Genomic DNA, 21,843 nt, shown 5'->3' on the forward strand with positions numbered 1-21,843 from the left:
AACTTTATCTGTCCCTCATTATGAGGGGGGGTCATCAAGTTACAATTGGGTAATAGACTAGACAACTTGCAGACCCCTCTAGAGCCCTGGCTAGCATGTCACCAGCTCCATCCACACCTCAAGGACATTATTTTTCTCCTCCTCTCCATCATGACCTAACCAAAGCCATGACCCCAGAAAACACAGGCACTGGTCTATAACACACAGGCCTCAAGTATGTACCGAAGCATCCTGCTAAATCCCCTTGAATTTTAAACACATGAATGCAGTTGTGGGATGCTTCTTATGTTGGGAACTTGTCTACATCATCTGAACTTGCTCCATTATGGGATGAGGGATGGAAGTGCTTAGAACGTTCTTATATTTTTGCTTGTGAGCCTAGCCTTTAATGGCTGAGCCATCTCTCCGGCCTGCTCAGAACATTCTAACACCACTGTTCTCTGATGTATTTTCTCACATGCCCACAGCAGACCCTCCACGCGCATTGGTAGCTAATGCATTCTGGGTAGAAAAAGGGGGAGGGGTGCACAGATCAACTGTTTCCCCATGAAGACCATGTTGTCCTTGGACTTGGAGCCTCCGGGCCTAGAGACAGGGAGGTAGCTGGACTGTAAGGACCTCCCCAGGTTTCCTGACCAGGAAGAGGCAGAAGAGGGTACCCTGCAGAGGTAATTTTCTGAGTCATGGAAAAAAATCACTGAAGGAGGTGAGGTCCTTTGGTTTTGCAAGGATGGAGAAACAGACAAGGAACAAGCTTAAGCTCTGCAACAGATTCACTGCCACGTAACACAAGCCCCGGGGGAGGCATTCTCTAGGGGAGAGGGGCTTGCAAAGCAAGGGACGAAACATCCGTGTAACTCAGCTGAAATTCTTCATTTGAAAATGCAAAGAGTCTTTGCAGAGCCAGGCAGGCTGGCAGTGTTCTGTGCTGGGCCTGATATCAGGGCCTTTGTGCTCAATTGTTTTCTTTCCTGATGATCTTTTTTTTCAAATGGGATTATGCCATTTGTGTAAACTTAGGTCTTTTCTGTGTGGCAGTTTCATTAACTGGTTACTTTCAACTGAGGGTGCCTTTTGGATGAAACAGACCCTTAACATCTGCGAAGCTTGATGGTGTCCAGAGACCTTCACAGATCCTTAAGTTCAAGAATGTGGAAACATTCACGCACACTCCTGGCTCAGTCCCAAACCACATGCTCCTCAGGCACTACCTCACAGCACAGGTTAACCACCCTTTTCCACTACAACCAGTTCAGTCTTTCACATCATGATGAGTTTTCTTTGCCCCACAGAGAACTCAGTTTTGACTAAAACAAGACCAACACAAAAATTCACTTGTGAATGTTCTTGCAAGGCCATCGAGGAATGGAGAATCACCTCAACCAACAGAAGGAGTAGAGAGACACTGTCCCACCTCACAACTAAGAGCACAAGCTTCCAACCCAGGCCTTTATCCACAGCCGATGACCCTCAGAGCCTTCATGCATGCTCACAAATATTATAAATTGAGAATTAAGGTCTAGAAGTACCACACAGGCTGCTTTCCATGCTTCATTCTTAGGATGCTCAGGTCACAGCATCCCTGCTCGAGAGTGCCCTTCCGTGGACCTCTGAGCAGAAGCAGGAACAGGAGCATCCTAGCAGCAATGAAAGCGACTCCTCCCTGAAACCGGCCTCTACTCTGTACATCTGGGAAGGAGTAAAAGATGCTTCCGGTAGACAGGGGCCCTTCTGATGAGCCAAGGGGAGCTCAGCCTCACATATCTACTGACAGTTTGTGTTAGTCTGTTTTGCATTCAGACTTGAAACAATGTTTAATGAAACACGCATACAAAACAGGATGTTGAAAACCAGGCTAGGAGACTCAAACCCTGTAAGGGGGAGAAGAAAAGCTCATCACAAGCCTACAAAGATTTGAATGCTGCGATGGAGTATTGCATTTGGTTCGGTTTCCTGGACGCCAAGGTAAAAAGGAAAAAAGAATAAAAGCTTACCTTGAGGTAAAGTCACAATGTGGCGTCTGAGCAAAAGAAATTCAATGACACAGTGGGCCATGCCCACTGGGCTTGCACAAAAATAAGATAAATTTCCACATCTAACCATTTCCCGTGTTGTCTGTTAACAAGAGCCCAGACAAAAACCAATAAAATCACTTCTGAATTTTACCTCCAGAAAAAGCCAAATAGTGATTACCATTAAGTTATCAGGAGGGCAGGAGGTGGATAGAGATGTAGATAAAACAAAAGGACAGACTGTTGCCAACTGCTAAGTTGGGCTAAGGCTGCTAGATGGGGATTCATGTACTATTCTGTTTCCTTGGTGTCCATTTACATTTCTTATAAGAAAATATTATTAAGTAGGGGGAAGCATTTGTCACCATAGAAGTTAAGCTAGCATATTATCTAAGAAAGGCTGTATTCCATTGGATAAAGTTGTTTTTTTTTTTTAAGATTTATTTATTTATTATGTATACAGTGTTCTGCCTGCATATATGCCTGCAGGCCAGAAGAGGGCACCAGATCTCATTACAGATGGTTGTGAGCCACCATGTGGTTGCTGGGAATTAAACCCTGCAAAGGGGAGGTCTTCAGGACCTCTGGGAGGACAGTCAGTGCTCTTAACCTCAGAGCCATCTCTCCAGCCCATTTGATAAAATTTTAAGATAAGTAGCTACAACTTTATTCTGGAGTTCTTTGACAATTGATCGCCTGGGCTAGGGCACACTTGCTAATGCTCAGAATCAACTCCTAATCACTGCAGACTTTGGATTCAAGCTAAATACAATTATTGAAGCATTCAAGACAGGCTGTAGAGGAGAGAGAGAGAAAGAAAGATAGATTCATGTACCTTCACTGCAGTTCTTCAGGGCAAAGAAGTCCACTGCAGACAAGCTGTGGTTTCCACTGGAGATGTATTCTAGGGCCACTCGAAATGGGTTCTCTGGACGTCCGATTCTTCCATGCAGCACAGTCCAGCTGGATGCATTGGAAGGCAGAGGAGGAAAGCAGAGGAAGACAGTGATGAGAAACCAGCCTAACCTGCAGAGAGGGTCACTTCTCTGCAGTGAGTTCAGGTATCCCATTCTTCTTGGGTACTAAGAGATGGACCCACAAATGGTACTGAGGACAATGACCCTCAACATGTAAACATCTGTTTCATTCCTGTCCAGTGAACTCAGAAACCCCATTCTCAAATTTACTGTAGACAGTGGCATTTCTAGACAATTGCAAATCTTTGAAGTAGTTCTGTAGCTAGTCTCATAGAGGAAGGACATTCATCCGTGAGATATCCTGGCAGCAGGAAAAGTTTACCAATCTGTTCAGAATTATTTCTTTGAAACAATACTTGGTTTTGGCATGCCCAAAATCTCATCATCCCCAGGTTTGCTGTGTAGTTACTTAAGGGAAGCTAGTGAGAACTATTTATTTATGGCTGTAAAATTAAAGTGCACTGAAGCATGTACTTTGGGGTAGAAGGTATCTAAGATTGACATGGACTCCGAGAAACAGTGCAAACAGAAGAATATGGAAGCAGGTTAGATGGTGAGCTCTGTATCCATCTGTGATCTCAGATGCTGACCCTGCCAGAGAGCAGAGGATTAGCTAAAGGAACATTCTTACACCATGCTCAGGCTATTAACCTCTCGGGATAGCCTCCTGTCACTTATTGGAACATCCAATTTCCTTTTCAACAGTGACTCAGATATATATCACACTATACATACATATATCTATATATGACAGAGAGTGAGAGAGAGAGAAGGAGAGCATGTATTTATTTATAATTGCATATTTAAATAATAGTCTGTGAGGAATAGAACTTATCTGGATTATTTTGTTCTTTCTTTAAAAACAATTACATTGAGGTATAATTAGCACATTATAAATTGCTCACACTGAAAGAACATCATTTGATAAATTAAAGCATAAAGAATTAGAGATTTTTGACTTGGGTATATACCACGAGATCATTACAATATTCTATATTTTCTCACTACTAGGTTGGGCTTAAGTATGGTAATATAAAAAGCAAGGGATATTGAATGTGTCTGTGTGTGGGGGGGGGACTAAATTTTTGTTTGAAAAATTTTAATCCCTCACACCAAACTGTACAGTGATGCTTACTGTAAAAATAGTAAAAATGAATCAAATTAAGTCTCCAGTAATCCCAAAAATTCAAATAACTCAAGGCATCCGTTGCCTGGAGACAGCCATAGTCACCAGGTCGGCGTACAGCCTCAGCTGTGATTGTACACAGTGGCACTACCCTACATGTGCCTGTCTGTGACTGCACATTCCCACTCAATGCCTGTCTGGAGGTGATAAACACCGATGAGGTTCTCATTCACGGATTGTGTTCTTAACAACTTGGACATTGCTTCTGCTTTCTTCTCTGTCACGATTGGGCCAAAGCTATCTGTATAAATTACTACAATCAGGGTCAAAGTACGTGTTTTTTTAAACTCTGAAGTGTACTCCCATTTACCGCAATGAGGCTGATGGTCCATTTCTGCATTTTCTTACTAACAGCCTTTCCTGTTCCTTCTTTCCCATGTTTGCTTTTTCTTTTACGTGTGTGTGTGTGTGTGTGTGTGTGTGTGTGTGTGTGTGTGTGTGTGTGTATGCATGTAGGTGTGTGTGTGTAGGTCAGAAGTTGACACTGGGCATCTTCCTTAATCATGTTCCACCTCAGTTTGTAAGACAGTTCCACCTCTTTGAACCTAGACTTGGGCATTTTGGCTAGACTGGCAGGTCAGGGGGCTCTGGGGATCTGCCTGTCCCTGCTTCACAGCATTGCCTTTGCACACAGATGCCACACTGACCTTTTATCCAAAGCCAGGCCCTTGTTCTCCCTTGGAAGGCATTTTGCCAACTGAGACACTTCCCCAGCCCTGCCTTGGTTCACTTTTGGTGAAAACGGTATTGCTTAAGGCAGTATTGACGCTTCTCAAAGGTGTCTCCCAAGTGGCAGTTTTCTGTCTTGGGTCCCTGCTAGGCGGGGTTGTGGGGCATGAAGTGGATGTCTGTTGAACGAAGTGAGAACTTTTGTTCCGTCTCTATGCTTTTCTGTAGTTAATTCAGATCGCTAGAGTCAAGTCTTCAGCCATTTAATAAAAGTGTATTAAGTTTCCCCACAATAGATGCTGTAGAAGGGATTATTGCCGCTGTAAAGCTTGTTCTCTGTTACGGTACCCAGCAGGGTTTCCATCCCAAATAAAACCAGTGCAATTGAATAAGAAAAAGGAAGCTTTTCAGTTTAAATGTGGAACTGTCAAAGAAAGAAATATTTGAAAGGAAAAATGTAACGAGGGGTTCTTAAGGAAAAGAAAAACGAGTAAGCAGAGAACACAGAATCCACCGTGTTCTTCTGAAGCATAAAGGACTATGGTTTTAAGGAAAGATGGTCTTGAAAGGTGTAAGTATTCTCCTATTCTGCCCAAATCTCAGCTCTGCACTCCGAGGAATGATGGATTTTAATTCCAGGTACACAGTGGCCCTTGATAGTGATTTCCATTTCTGGATTGGTGCTCGCCCTCGGGATAAACATGTCAGGAGTTTTAGGGATTAGTTTCTGAGTTACCGATGCAATAACTTTTGCTTGAAATTCTCTGGCCTTTCATAGTTTACTGCTACAACTTTAATAACTTTCAGAGCAGTTGCCAAACATGTATTTTATATCCAGGGAAGCTGGGACTGGGAAAGGGCAAGCTCGTACCTAGGGTCAAATTTGTTCAAGAGACAGTCCCAAAGCCCAGCGAAAAACAGATCTGAGTTCTCTTCTCTCCCAGCTTCCGTCTCCTTCGCTTACCTCCCAGTGGTCACAAAACCGGCTCATTAGGGCCCCACTTTCCATGTTTTGACTGTTGGCAACTCAATTTATGCTGAAAGGGGAAAAGGTTGTATTCTGACCTAGAACCTTCTGGAAACAGATGTGCAACTGTATCCATGTGCTGGGGATTGGTGACATTCTAGGACGGGCACTACAATCAATCAATCTGACAGGGTGGGCGTCCACCTGGACCTTAGGAAGCCAGACAGATTGCCTGGACAGCCTGTCACCATCCATTATCTTCCACATGTCTCCCTGGAACTCTCCAGTTCCCCATCCTGCCTCTGCCTCTCATTTGCCTGATGACTTTGAATGAGACACTTTTCTGAAAATGTATAAATTTGGCATGTTTTTCCACCAATTTTATTCTCAAGCAGAGAAAATGTCTCCAATTTGCATGACTTTTTTTTTTTTTGAGGAAAACCCTGACCACCCACTTTTGCTTAGTGACTGCAGCATGATGAATAAATTAGAGGCTATCAAAGACCCTCTAAGTCAACCAAACAAATAAACAAGCAAAAAAAGCCAGGAGGGTTGGTTTATGAATACCAAGGTCTATTTCTAACCTGAGGGAAGAAGTGTTTGCTTCTGGTTTGGGACTTGCTTGGACTTGGACACTTTTCCACACCTTCTTGGGTGTAAGTTTCTTCATTAGCAAAATGCAGCCATTGAGATGCAAGTTCTCGATGGGCCTTAATTGACTGATGTTTACACATCTCTAATGTTTCACAGGACGCCTGGTGACATGACATTTTATGAAAACCCTGGAAGCTGCAATTCACAAATAATATCCCATAGAGTTAGTTTGGAGAAGAGTGATCTGTCTCCAGTCACAGATCTAGTTACGCAAAGAGGCTCTGTCTTGCTCTTGCAGAGAAATGGAGATATGTTCAAGGTCATACATTGAATTAGCCACAAATAAAACCCAGTACTGCTCCTGGGTCCTGAGGACCAGAGACAACATAGCCCATGGATCGGTCTGCCCAGTCAATTGAATCTTCATCGCTAAAATCACAGAGACAGAGAAGGGTGTATGTACTGCGCATTGCTAGAGGGATCACTGGCATGGCTTTTTAAGACCAGACACTGGACAGGCAGTGGGATGAGAAATCCATAGAGAAATACGAAGAAGATCTGATACAGAAATGAAAAGAATTTCTCAACTAGGGTAGTCCCTACTTAAAGGAAACTCTCTGGCAACATCTGCTGTTGGGCAAGCTGCTGTTGGGCAGCCATGACTCAAGAGCATGAAGACACCAACTTATTTGAAGCCTTGAATGGAGGGACATTTTATGGCATGTGAGGGCCATGGATGGTGTTGACAAGACAGAATGTGTTTTTCTTTGTGTTTGTGCAGTGTCCTGGCATGCATGATACCAACATAAGAGGGTATACGATGCCTTGTAGGAGGGAACTCTCAACTCCTCAGACAAACCATTCACAGGGAATGCTTTTCTGAGATGGTTTTGACTGCTGCAATGTGGGAGGTGGGGCCCAGACTCAGTTCTCTGCTCCACAGGCTATTAGCTAGACCACCTTATTGATTTAACTTCTAGGGGTTTCACTTTCCTAATTTTTAAGATAGAGGTCATCCAACAAATTCAGGGTCATCCTGGGATATTTAGCAATACCCCATCTCAACCAACCAACCAACCAACCAACCAACCAACCAACCAACCCATCCACCCCAAGTACCTGGCATAATGCCTGGCTTGTGAGGTTATGTTGAACATCTGTGAGAAAGACTTAGGCAAACTAACAAGGTGAGTTCTTATCACACAGTAGGGCCTCAACAAGGGATTTATTCTTAAAGAAGACCACAGCTTTCTTTATGGAGTCATACTGGCCCAGGTAAACGCTTGCAGTTCAATTTCAAGGTTGCAAGGATGGTAGATAAAAGAGAGCAAGAATAGCACTTGGGATTTCCAAATTCACAGCCACTGTATTTCTCTTTTCTTTTCTTGTTTTGTTTTCTCTTGTTTTTCAAGACAGTATTTCTCTGTGTAACAGCCTTGGCTGTCCTGCAACTCACTCTGTAGATCATTCTGGCCTAGAACTCACATAGATCTGCCTGTCTCTGCCTCCTGAGTGCCGGGTTTAAAGGTATGTGCCACCATGCCCTGTATTTATCTAAATAAAGAAAAACACAAGTGGGTCTTCATAAGACAAACACAACTCTAAGAAATGATGTTGGAACAGCCCTTCAAGAAGATATATCAGCCTTTGACTAAGAACTGGGAAAAGGCCCCCACGTTTCCAATAAACCTCTGTTTCATCTTTGTGGATTCCCGCAGCCTGGAAAAAGATACTTGCTTCCTACCTCACAGTACAAGTTGTTCAGGTACCCACTCATTCTTTAGGTGCAGTGTGACATACCAAAGTTTTTTGATATTGTGGGGCTGCTGAGAGTATTTATATTACAGTTGAATAGCTTATAGAAAAAATATATATACCAAAGTTTATAATGAGTGACAGAGCATCAGAGCTAAGTGAATGGTATCCAGGGACTAGATGTTACATGGCAGGCAAAGTGATAGCCCAGACTGGCTGATCAGCATAGGTATCTCTTGAGGTTGGGTTGTGAAAGCGAGGCAGGAATTGGGGAATGGGCAATGCAGACTGGCATGAATACCTGGGCAGAAGCTGAATAGGGAGTATATGCTCTGAATACACAGTTGTCCATTCTGGTGAGAGGGAATGTTTATTTTTTATTGAACTCCACAGGGAAGATGATCCATGTGTCTCGCTTCCCTACCTTATTAATGGCAAGATGATGGATCCCTCACCATTGTGTCTTATGTAATGTGGATGCTCAGCCAATATTTGCTAAAGGAGAGGAGAAACAAGTGAATGTATTTCTATTAAATCTGACAATATTGTGACATTCTTGGGCAAAATTTATGTGGTAGTGGAGCTGAGTGAATCTAAAAATTCATGTTCACTCACTAGCGATAACCATTGTCTCTGTCCAAGTGATGATGATGCCTTTTTTATGAGGAGCCACCAAAGAATGGAGGTTGGGGGAGTAGAGCCATGTAGAGAGGGGGTAGAACATAAAACCACATGGTTCATCAAGTAGCTCCAGGTAGCTGCATTTGCCAAGAACCAATAAGAAGCAATCAGAGAATTATACATTCAAGACGTGGGGGTGTTCAAGTTCTCAAAGAGGAAAAGAAAAATCTCATCTGATACACTAGTACTCTCTACCTCCCAGGTCAAGTCAATAGAATCATTACCTTGCAACAACAACACTAGTCACAATAGCAGCACTGGTACAAAGACAAACAATGCCCTTAACATTCACTGAAAGTCAATCTAGGCTCTGCTTAGAGCTGGAGCTTGACGCATAGAGCGGCTTGAAGAACATCATCTTATTCTGCCCTTCTAAACTCCTTGAGGTTAGAACAGTCTACCCAGATCTTTATTTCAATTTCTAGCCCTGGAAAACAAGGCTGGGGAAGTGAAGATTTAAGACACGATCATCTTCACATTCTGTACTGTCCCTGACAGCCACGCCGTTGGCTGGTAATGAACCCTCTCGCTGGGACAGACAAAGTCATGAGTTGGGTTGGGGGTGACAGAAGTTATACGAATCAGACAAGTAGCCATGTCCTTGTCACGCAGAACTCTGTGGTGGGGGCGGTGGCTGTTATTATTACGAAGTGTGACCCTGTCACCGTTCAGGCTACACAACTGACATTCTTCTCCTGTGTCTTTGCTCAGACTCTCCCCTTGACAAGGGTTCAACTCAGGTGTGAAGGTGTGAAGACGTGTTAGAAACAAGGAGCCGAGCCAGTGGGAGCTTGTCTAGATCAAGATGAGAGAAAAGGACACCAGCTGAAGCTCTTCCTCTCACCCGGCAGGAAATACACACAGCCCTCCCAAATTTTCCTTCAAATGTACTTTGTGGTAATTTTGTAGTCAGGAAAAAAACTATTCAGAACAACTTAATATTTTCCCCCTTCAGTCAGCCTGTATTTAAAGAGCTTTTGTGGGGGGATGTGAGGAGGAACCGGCCCAATCAGTGTAAATTTCACTGTGAAGTCCTTCGCTACTTACTCGTTTTCTGTAGCGATGCCATGTGTGTGGCGTGCTGTCTTTCACGCCAGCAGCCTTAGCTTTGTTATTTGCTTGCCCTTTGCAATGTCCTACAAGGTAGAGGAGGGAGTCAAGGCAGCTTGGCTGACCAAGTGCTTATCTGAGGACCTGAGTGTGGCTCTCCAGCACCCAGGTAGAGGCAAGGTGCTGTGGTGTACATCTGTAACCCCGGTGCCAGGGCTAGGGGAACTGGAGACTGATGGATCTCTGAACCTCACTGGTAGGCAGCCGAGCCAAATTAGCAATTGAGAGACACTGTCTCAAAAAAAAAAAAAATAGAAAGCAACTAAGATGCATGAAATCGACCTCTGGCCTCCATACATATAAGTACATGTATACATGCACCTGAAATATGTGTACACATGCACACATTCACAGAGCGCGCATGCGCACACAAACACACACACACACACACACACACACACACACACACACACACACACACAGAGGTAAGTATGCTCAGGAGAGGACTGGGACTTGGTACTGGATAGGGACTGAGGACGAGATTTCTAGTTTGGTCAGGATCCAACTCCCACTGACCTAAGGCAGGGAAGAGCTGCCTACAGCTAACGGTGGCCCCAGCCTCTACAGAAGAGGGCTACAAACAGAAAGGATGCCAAGGCAGGGTGGATGTCCTCTGGCTCCGGGTTGCCTTGGCTGTGACTTAGCATTGGCGAGAAGCTTAATTTTATCAGAGATGCTGAAGATGTGATGGAGTAAACCCGGGCTCCCCCACTGAGCTACACGCCAGCCCCTTTCGATTCTTACCTTGGCTTAACTTTAGCTTCTTTTAATTATCTTTTTCTCCCTCCTCCCCTCCACTCCTCCCTCTTCACCTCCTTCCCTCTCCCCTTCTTCCTCTTCTTTCTCTCTCCTTCTCTTCTTTCTCCCTCTTTCCTTTCCTCCCTTCTTTTCTTCTCCTACCCTATTTCTTTATTTCCCATTTTTCTTCCCTCTTACTCTTCCCATTCCCTAACTTCCTTTAAAGAAAATGTATTGCTTAAGAACAGAAACTTTGAAGCCAGATTTTCTGATTCATAATCTCATTTCTGCTTCTTACTGGCCACAGGACCTCCGGCCAGCCACCTGACCTCTCTGTGCTTGAATTTCTCAGTTGCAATTGGAAGGGAAACTTGAAAGTATTCTTCATTGGTTTCCATGTGACCAATTTGCCTGCTGAACTAGTGCACACCACTTCTGCATTCAGCAAAACACCCTATGCCCCTGAAAGGCTACACATGGTCACTAATGTTCAACTTGTTCTCAGTACCTAGACCTCTCATCTCTGCTCCCATCACCCACCCGAGTCATACACTCACTGAGCATCACTTATATCCATCCAGACCTGTTCAAACTTGTTCATGCAGGTGAACTCATTACGCTGATGCAACAGACAGAAGAAAACTCTGGAAAGACTGGCTAAGTCACTACAAATATTGCTGTCAAATTAGGTCTGAGTAGGGCAACAGGAAAGATTGTGTGTGTGTGTGTGGGGTCCTTCAAATCCAGTGACCTTCAAACGCATTCTGAAACGATTTCTTCTTTTGATAAGCTGAGACTGAGCACCACAGAGGGAGGACTGAGTGTGACTGATATGAGAGACAATATGGAGCTCTGGTCACAGACAACACTGGAAGCAGAGGCGGTGGCCTTGTACCAACAGTGGGTAGATCAGCACACATTTGTTCCTGGTGAACTAAAGGGAGACATTTCAGGATGGAAGCTGACTCCCAAGCAACTATGGGTCCTAATCTCACAGTCTAGGAAAGGTTTCCCCATGCCTTGATTTGTAAAAAGAAGTACACAATAGACTCGGAAGCATGTTTTCCCTTCATTTGAAGGGATGAGGATCACCCAGACAAGAGAGACAGGTGACAGACCATTTCAGACTGAGAACATTGGGCCTGAGATTCCTGAAGCCCTTCTTCCTCTGGATGTGGGGTCAGGTTTCAAGCAAGCCCATATCCTTCAGGTCCTTCACCTTCTGTTGATGCCCCCATGGGGTGGGGTGGGGGCTGCAGGACCTGGTGGGTCTCAGCTGGATTTGAGGCAGTGGATTTCAGAGGAGAATGGGTTTGTTCTGCACTGGTATCTCAGCAAGGATGGAGAATCCTAGAAGAGCACTGTGGGACTCATCAAGGTTTCCCACTCTACAAATATGAAAGGCAGTCTTTCTGGCAGGGTGGATGGTAGATTTTCTCTGATTATGAGTCAGGTATGAGCTTCCTTTTGCTTTTCGAATTCCTTTTCTAAGGTGTTGCAGGCATGCTACCCAGCTGTGGCCAGCGGGGACATTAATTTGGTTCCTTATTCTCTCTCTCTCCCTGCCAGTTGCTCAGTTGCTGTGTAACTCCTTTTGTTCTTTTCAAATACAACCTTTTCTTTCAAGCCAGTCCAGTTCTGGTTCTCATGGTTTGTTTTCATATACATCGACTCATGGAAAAGGATGAAGGCAGCATTGAAATACGAAGTTCCACTATGAATATAGTTGAGCATGTATCCTTGTGGTATGATTGAGCATTCCTTGGGCATATGCCCAAGGGTGGTATAGCTATGTCTTGAGGAAAATTGATTCCCAATTTTCTGAGAAACTGCTATACTGATTTCCAAAGTGGCTGTACAAGTTTGCACTCCCACCAACAGTGGAGGAGAGTTCCCCTTGCTCCACATCCTCTCCAACATAAGCTGTCTTTAGTGTTTTTGATCTTAGCCATTCTGACAGGTGTAAGGTGGTATCTCAGAGTCATTTTGACTTGCATTTCCCTGATGACTAAGGATGTTGAACAATTCCTTAAATGTCTTTGGCCTTTTGAGATTCTTCCTTTGAGAATTCTGTGTTTAGTTCTGTAGCCCACTTTTTTAATTGGATGGATTGTACATGATAGAGGGAGACATGATGGGGATAGAGAGAAACTGGATGCTAGGGAAGTTCCTAGGAATCCCCAAAGATGACCCCAACTTGGACTACTAGAAATCGTGGAGAGGGTGCCTGAACTGAACTGGCTTACCCCAGTGACCAGATTGGTGAATACTCTGTCATCACAGAGCTTTTCTCCAGTGACTGATGGAAGCAGATGCAGAGATCTACAGCCAACACCATGCAGAGCTCCAGGAGTCCAGTCAAAGAGAGAAAAGAGGGATTCTATGAGCAAGTGCACCAAGATCATGATGGGGAAACCTGCAGAGTCGACCAAACCAAACTAGTGGGAACTCATGAACGTTGGATCAACAGCTGTGGAGCCTGCAGGAGACTGGGCTAGTCCCTCTGCCTGGCGAGACAGTTGTGTGGCCTGATCTGCTTAAGGGGCACCCTGGCGGTAGGATCAGAATCCATCCCTGGTGCATGAGGGGGGTTTTCGGAGCCCACTACCTATGATAGGACACTTCATGCAGCTTTGAGGCAGGGGGAGGGGCATGGACTTGCCTCTACTGGATGTGCCTCCCCACGGGAGGCCTTGCCTTCTTGGGGGGAGTGAGGGGTGGGTTAAGATAAAGAGGCTGGGGGTGGGAGGAGAGAAGAGGAGGATCTTTGATTGGTATGTAAAATGAATGGAAACATTTTCTTAATAAAAAAATAAAAATGTGTACGGACATACACACATGAAATACAAAGTGCCATTTCTGTAGTTTCCCTCCATTAGTCCAGTCTGCCTCCAGCTTGAACCTGAGTCCTAAGTGGGGTCAGGGCAGAAACAGCCAGCCTGGGCCACCACCTCACAGCTCTTTCCCTCAGGACCCTCAGCCTCAGCATTGTATTGTTGCATGCTCTCTCAACACTCAGAAGCCGAGCCTGCTCCCTAGAGAGGCAGCCTAAATGTCATCTGATGTGCTAACAGATTGATTGGTCTGAAGAAGAATTCAAGTCTCTGAGCCAAACAAAATGCTGATGCCTTTGCTCAGAGGCTCCGGGTGTCAGTCATAAATCTCTGGCCAAGTCAAACCACTGTACTGAAACTTTACATGGGAGGTGGGCCCGGCTACAAACTGTGGTTCCCACAGGCAAAATCTGGGACTGGAGTCAGTGGTCAGTTATGGAAGGCCAGAGGGGCCTGAGGGCATGAGGTAAGAAGAGCCTGCAGACTTTGTACTACCCGAATTGACATGGCATTTTGCAAGCTGTGCCCATTCTGGACCTTTGTTGGGGTGGTCATCCAGGAATGGGTAGGCCAATGACAGTGGATGTGATGAACACAAGGGGACTTGAGCTCCTTGGTGCAGAGGATGTCACAAGGTCTACTACCCAGAACAGAAGTTAAGTATCATGGACAGTGATGTCATAGCAGGGTTGAGAGCTGAAAAGGCTGGCCTGAGTTTTGGCGATCACCATGTCTAATCCTCTTAGTAGCCCAGTTCCGTGGAACAATGAGCTGGTTCTCAAAGACTGAGTCCCAGGGCTACAAGAACCTCCGCTCTGTAGCCATTTTGCGACCAGGGTCTGGAATGGTCTTGAGATTCAGACATAACGGGAGCTGACCATTGCTTCCTGCACTTGGCATTGCTGTCCTTGTTGCCGAGTGTCGTTCTCTGTATCTAAAGTCCCCTTTCTACTTCTTTGCCTACTGAATTGATCTCCACTTACCAAGGCTCGCCTTGATGTCATGGTAGGAATACAGTTCCTGGGGTGGACCAGGCAACCATTAGAAGGAAGCGTGGCAAGAGGTGCCCAATTCCGCCTGGAAGTCTTGGAAATGCTTCTTGAAGGTGGTGACATTTGTAATAACCGCTGGACTTCTCTTGGTTTCATTAGAGAGGGCAGGAAAGATGGTGCCATTTGTTGAATTGTGCCCCTGTGCCCCCAATACTGATTGAAGCCTCAAAGCCGTTCTACCGTTAGAGTTATGGACACCCTCTCTGGAACCATAAGCCAAAAGCAAGCCCTTCTTTCTATAGGTTGCTTTTGGTTATGGCGGTTTAATCCCACAGCAACAGAAAAGGAACTAATACACTCTAAGCACTCTGTGTTTTCCTATGTGTTCGCTGCTGCCTCTCAGGTGAATAGTATCACCGTCACCTACAGGGCGGCTCCTGTGTATAAGGACACCAGGAAGTCCTTGATAAAGACCTAGCATATTAGTTACCCCTCTCCTTGCTGAGAGGAAAACGACAGAGGTAAGAAAAGGATGATTTTTGGCTCACAGGTCCAGGATATGGTCCATGGTGGTTGGAAAAGTCAAGGGAAATGAATGAGGCATCTGGTCCCATTGTGTCCACAGGCAGGAAGCAGATCGTGCAGAATGGTAGGTAGGGCTTAGCCATGTCAGTCCAAGATCCCAGCCCTTAGAACCTTAGAATGACCCTGTCTGTCTGCATTTAGGATGGGTTTTCCCACCTCAATGAACCTCAGGCTCAATAATCTCTCACAGCAATGCCCAGAGACTTGTCCCTTTCTGATTTTAGAGCCTGCTAAGGTGACAGTCAAACTTAGCCACTACACGTAGGCATCACTGGCCTCCTAGGCTTGCACAGGAGCCCACACCTTTAAGCTATGCCTGAAGCAACTAGTGGAGTTTGGGCTTCAGGCATCTAGTCTGTTAGCCAAGTGTGTTAGCCAAGTGGGAGCTTTCTGTAGCACAGCAAACAACTGCCTGAGAAGCCTTGAGACTGCATTTTGCCTGGGAACCAATTTCTGGGCTGGAACGGACTCTGCCAAGTTTCATTTGACTTTGGATCAACTCAAAACATGACCTGAGACTAATATAAGCTCCATGGGAGAACATGGAAGACCATGGAAGACCATGGGAGACCATGGGAGACCATGGGAGACCATGGAGCCTGTACTAGAAGCAGAGGTACATGGGGGAAGGTCTGAGCTGGCCTGGGTTGGGCGGGAATGCTCAGCCCCAGCTCCAGCTCTGCCTTCTGTCCTCTGAGTCCAGGAGGACTTGGACTATTTACAGGAAGACATCCCTGAACATTCAGAATCCTTTGACCCCGGACCTGACCTTGGAAACCAGAACTTGCCGTTTTCCAGTAGGGGCTGGCTTCTGGGTTTTGACGGGGTCAGTCCTTCAGCTTGGGGCATCCCATCTCCCTCTGCTTGTTTCCTACAAGATGGATGCAGACTGTGAGAGGAAGGGGCTGTGTGGGTGCTCACTGTTTATAGCTGTCGCCACCGCCGCCATCACTGGACCTGCAATGTAGCATTGTGGAGAGCAACCTAAGCAGAAACTACCAAGGAGTCAATAATAATTGTCCCCCCCCCCCCAGGATGAGGTTGCCATGATGTCTGTGGTGTTGGCGAAAGGACAGCATGGAGGGCTGGAGAGATGGCTTAGCTGTTAAAGGCCAGGCTCACAACCCCTAATAGAAAAGTACAGCATGGGTGTTTCCGGTGTCCAGAGCTGGCTCTTAGTAGGGAAATAAGGAAGCTGTAGATGGGGGTATGAAGAGCAGGGTGGAGTTTGAATCAGTATGCTCATGTACCCCTATCACTGTGGTGGCAAATAGCAAAATGTAATATCTTGTAATAAGAAATGTACGAAGCCATGTTAGTGGTGCCCCAGTAATTCATTTTGTGTGCCCTGGGGCAACTGCGTTCCATTTGAAGCTGCCCTAGCCTAGCCCATTGCCAGAGGACCCACATTCTTGGGAGAGGCCGACCATCTCTGTTTTGGTTCAGTACATGAAGTCTGGTTTTTCAGTAGGCAGTGCCTGCCAGAGCAGGAGATTCCACATGTCACTGTGGAGGGCTCTGACTGATGACCTAGGACACTTCCTCACCCAGGGTGGCATTCTCTCTTGGCTATCCCTACCCAGTGGTGGGATACACCCTCCGACACTTGGTTTTTCCCTTTCACCTCTTAGTCTCTTTAGTGACGTCCTCTTTTCTGCGTCCTGATCTCTGTCCCTCACCCAGCCCACTGTCTCCCAACAGAAGCAGATGTCTGGGGCCTACACTGAAACCTTCCCTGTCATGAGTGACTCTATATGCAGATCTACACATTTCTGGTATACAAATTGCTGCCGCCAGATACAAAGCACTCAACGCATCTCAGCATCTCAGCGGTGGTCTTACCAGCTACTCCCATCCCGGCATCCTTCCTGAGCTGCTTTCTAGGCACCTTGATGTGCTGCTCTTTGGGGAGCGAAGCAACAGCTTGCTCTTTGCTCCTCCATGGCAAGGTGACCCCTGGCAAGCTGTTGCTACGTCTGTGTCCTCTCTCTGTCCTTGGTTCTTGTGTTGGTATGAAATCCCTTTCCAACATCCCATAGCTCCCTCAGCCAGTACCTGCTTTCTCTTTTTCTCAAGGCATCACAGTCCTCTTTAGGGCTCAGCAAAATACCTCTCTCTTCCCACCGCCAGCCCCTAGCATCCTGTTCCTTTCTTGTTTTCCATGGAAGGATTTCCTGTATGCATTTGCACGCTCACAGAACTGTACAGCTTAAAAAAACAACAAAAACAAAAACCAAGCATGGTGGACACATGCATCTTACTCCACCTGTTTCTTGCTTCCTTTAAAAGGCTGGGAGAGTGGAGGTGGATGGAGGCACGTTCTCTAAACACAACTTCCAGAGAAGACAAACTCTTTCTGAGTATCTAGGTCTCCTAGGAAGGACTGCGGGGCAGACCTGGTGTCCTTTACCTACATGGCTACAGCTTCCATGCTGGTCTCCAGGTGGAGGTGACGCAAGTTGAGTGTTCAGACTGGCCATGTCCCAAGAGGCCCTCAGTGTAGAAATAATTGAAGTCTTTTAACTGAGGTGTCTAAGAGAGCGATTAAAAGGGAATGGCAATTATTGAGCCCAGAGGTAAAATTTCAGAACTGGCCCATAAATCCTTGTCTGACATGAAATTTAAAACTCCCCAATGGTCTTCAGTGCCATATTAAAAGGGCTTTAATGCTAAGAAGAAGAAATAATGAATGATAATCAGGGTATTGTTTCTGAGTGAGGCAGCAGCTGGGAGGGACGGGGTGATGGGGGCAGTACAGGTCAGCATCAGGTTGTGTTGTTACACCACTCCCTCCACAAGAGACCAGTGAGGGAAGGACAGGTGGACCTGGCGGGTGGAGACAGAGCGACAAGCTGGCTGAATTATTCCCCAGTGAACTCTCGCCCAAGCTCTGCCAAAAATCCAGAGGCAGAGTCTGTGCCTGATATGTGGAGGACAGTCTGTAAGGAGCAGGGTCCTGGGTGAGGGACTCACAGTCGGTGGCTAGCGATTCTTTGGGCCCATGGCATCTTCTGCACTTCTGGAGGTCACAGCCTCTTCAGGGACTTGAGCTCTCTGAGTTCATGTCTTGCTGTGAACTGACATTCATGCGTGGAGAAGCAGTATGGTCTAAGGGAAAAATCTGAGCTCAAAAGCCAACTCCCTCATTGGGTAGGTGACTTGGGACAAGTCATCTCCATCTCTTCCCTCCTGGTACCACTATCGTATCAATGATACATGCCTAGGGAAGGCTGACAGGGATGGATGGCCAGGAGAGTGCATTAAAAAGCGTGAAGGATAACATGTTGCTATTGTTTTGGACATCTATATTTTAGTTCTTGTTTAGGTATAGCCATTCTCCTCTGGGTATATTTTTACCTCTTCCCCTTTAAAATTTCATGGCAAAAAATCTAGCTAGATGAATTCTTGCAGCTCCTGGATGCTGGGATGATGGCCTGACCAGTGCAGAAAATGCTCAGGCCATTTCTCTCTGGGATTTGGACTCTGTACCTGCAGGCTCTTACAGCATTATAGTGCTTGGTGGCTTCAACCCGCCATCGCTTTATTTCACATGGGAGCCTTTAGAACCACTCTCCTCTCTGCCCCTCTCTACAGTGTCCTCCAATCGTTTTCATATCAACAGCTACCAAGCTGGATGTTATTGTTCCTGCGGTGTACGGTTCACAGCAGCTGGTAATTTTGACCCCGAGTGCAGGACTATGACACCTCCTGCCGAAACATTTAACTGTTGTGGTTTCTACAGTATGATTCTGTCATCGTAGGATAGCTCTCCTGACAGCCATGGGTTCCCAGCAGACTGTGCCTCCAATGAAATGTGATGCTGGGCAGACAGCGTCCACCCCTGAGCCTGCAATGCAGAAGGTACCGATCAACCGTTAGATGCTGTTTCTGCTCCCACCTCAGTGAGACACCAAATCCACCGAGAGCCCAAAGCCAAGAGTTCTCTGATGCTTTTGTTAGCGATTCCTTCCAAATGGACAGGCTCAGGCACTCTGCCTCTTTGCATAAAAGTGTTCAATTTGTCAAGGACACGTCCATCAGAATAGTGAGGGAAAGTCTGTCAAACCAATGTCTCTGTCAGCATTCTGTGCCCATCTCATTCCCCATCCTGATCAGCTCATGACTTTGATTTTTTTTTTTTTTTGAAACGGTGTCTCTCGGTAGTCTAGACTGGCCTGGAATTCACTTTGTACCCTCAAACTCAGAGCAATTCTCCTGCTTCAGATTTCTAGTGCTGGGATTAGATGTGAGTCATCAAGTCCAACTTCTTTTTTTTTTAACTTGAAAAATTTTTTACATTTAGTTATTGTTTATCTATTTGTGGGTGTGGTGATATTGTGTTCCCCAAAATATTGTACACCCTAATAAACTTATCTGGGGTCAAAGAACAGAACAGCCACTAGATATGGAGGCCAGAAAATGGTGGCACACATGCCTTTAATCCTAGCATTCCAGAGGCAAAGATCCGCCTGGATCTCTATGAGTTCAAGGCCACACTGGAAACAGCCATGTGTGGTAACAAGAGCCTTTAATCCCAGGAAGTGATGGCACAGAGCAGAAAGATACATAAGGCGTGAAAACCAGGAACTAGCCTGGTTAAGCTTTTAGGCTTTTAGCAGCAGTTCAGCTGAGAGCCATTCGGATATGAGGACTCAGAAGCTTCCAGTCTGAGGAAACAGGAGCAGCTGAGGAAATGGTGAGCTGAGGTGGCTGTGGCTGGTTCTGCTTCTCTGATCTTCCAGTGTTGACCCCAGTACTTGGCTCCAGGTTTGTTCTTATTAATAAGACCCTTTAGGATTCGTGCTACATGTATGTGCAGGTACATCCACAACATATATAGAGGTCAGAAGGACAGTTCCTGGGAGTTGATTCTCTTCTTCTACCGTGTGGATTCCAGGGACAGGACTGAGGTCATAAGTGTTGGTACCAGGTGCCTCTACCCACTGAGCCACGTCATTAGCCCAAGTCCAGCTTCAGAAGATGCTCTAGGATGACTTATTCTAGGCCAGCTTTGGGATCATCACTCTGTTCTTCAGCAACTTCAGTGGGGTTCTATTGGGATTATACCTCTATTTTAAAATCAATGGATTGAATTCCAAAGTCAACAAAATCCTTTAAACATGGAGATCCTTGCATTTAAACACACAACACACTTGCTTCTAAGGGATGAGGGGGGGGGTCTTCTAATCCCATCCTCCCAATCTCCCTTCAACAGAGAGCTTTTAAATACTTATCACAATAGAACAACTTACAGCACAGGCTAGGTTTATGTGAAAAGGTGACATTAAGGAATGTGGGCGTGGTCATGCAATGTGGGAAGAACAGGAGCAGGACAAAAGGAATACGAAGAGGAGTCTACCCTCAAGGGGTGCCTGGTGTGAAGACAGGCAAGCAACACATCAGCTACTTCTGTTATTACTTTGACCAAATACCTCACAGAAAGAAACTTGAAGGACTGACTGTTTATTGGCATCCTGTCCGTCATGGGAGGGAAGGCATGACAGTTGACATCTGTGCAGACCAGAAAGCAGAGAGAGGTGACTGCTAGCCCTCAGCTGTGTTCTCCTTTTCCTCCCATTTTATTCAGTCTAGAACCTCAACCCTTGGATGATGCTGCCCACATTCGAGGCAGTCTTTCTTCTCTCCTCAGGTAAAAGTCACTGGAAATATGTTCACAAACTTACCAAAAGGCATGTCTCACTAATGCCCTCGGCGTCTTGTAAGCCAATCAAGTTGACCACTGAAATTAGCCATCGCAAGGAATGAGAAATAAAAAACAATTGAGTCTAGGGAATTTACATGAGCAACCTTACTGAATTCCACAGTGGAGTGTGTGTTCAGGGTTGTGGCAGGTCCTGGATGTATAATGAATTTTCACTTCGAGGCTAAGTGCTGAGTACATTTGCAGCTCTATATGGAACGGGATTCATTAATTGGGAAAAAGTAAAAGTGAAGAAAGTAAGAGTAGAGAAAGACATTCCAGGTAGGTGCCACGACATGAACAAAACTCACACAAGGCCTTCTATTCATCTCCAGGGAGGAGAGAAGAGAATTTCTCGGGTGATGGGAATGGATTTGAGGTCTTCTCACCCAATGGCTCCCAACTTCTAAAGTTCAAATGTTACAGACAGAGAAAATGGCAGCTACATTGGAAGAGGAGTTAGTTCAAGTTTAAAAGAAAGAGACAATGTTACAGGCCAGGGAATAAGTTTCAAAAACAGGACTTTCCTTTCTGACAGTGTCCCTTTACATGGTGTGACTCCAGGACTCTTCCTTGCAAAGCATCTGCCACCCTACACAATTAGCCAGCGACACATTTTCTTTGTTGTTCATTAAAGATTAATGAGAGGCAGAGCTTCAGGTCTGGTTCGATGGAGGAACCCTGAAGGGGTCACCTGAACCTTTCATAGTTTTTTCTCTTAGAGACTGATGAGCAGCTTTTCAATAGAACAGCAGCTGTCTGCCTTCTCACCTACAATATGTCTTTGGTGGAAACCAAGATGTTTTTGGCATGCCGTCTCCTACTTTGGGCTCGACGGCACATGCGTGAAAAGAGGGAGAACAGCTGTTTGGAGCTCCGCATCGGGGTGAGCATATTTCATGCTGGGGTGATGGACAGTTTCAGCAGAGCGTGTCTTCCCCACTCTGTGTTGAGGAGGAACGCCAGGTATGCAGGTACCAGTGTGTGAACACAGCAAGGTCTGGCCAATTTGGAGGCAGATCCTCGCTTACCAATTTATCTT

General features: G+C 45.7%; 1 protein-coding gene across 1 annotated transcript in view; it reads right to left on the bottom strand.

Moving 5' to 3' along the window:
• Nucleotides 1-21,843, bottom strand: part of Alk (ALK receptor tyrosine kinase) — a 716,172-nt gene that overhangs the window by 181,907 nt on the left and 512,422 nt on the right. The window contains exon 5 of the mRNA XM_006990698.4: nt 2,848-2,975. Coding sequence (XP_006990760.1) covers nt 2,848-2,975 — 128 coding nt within the window. The remainder of the gene's footprint in view (nt 1-2,847; nt 2,976-21,843) is intronic.

The sequence above is a fragment of the Peromyscus maniculatus genome, chromosome 22 (genome assembly GCF_049852395.1).
Source record: "Peromyscus maniculatus bairdii isolate BWxNUB_F1_BW_parent chromosome 22, HU_Pman_BW_mat_3.1, whole genome shotgun sequence".
NCBI classification, from domain to species: domain Eukaryota; kingdom Metazoa; phylum Chordata; class Mammalia; order Rodentia; family Cricetidae; genus Peromyscus; species Peromyscus maniculatus.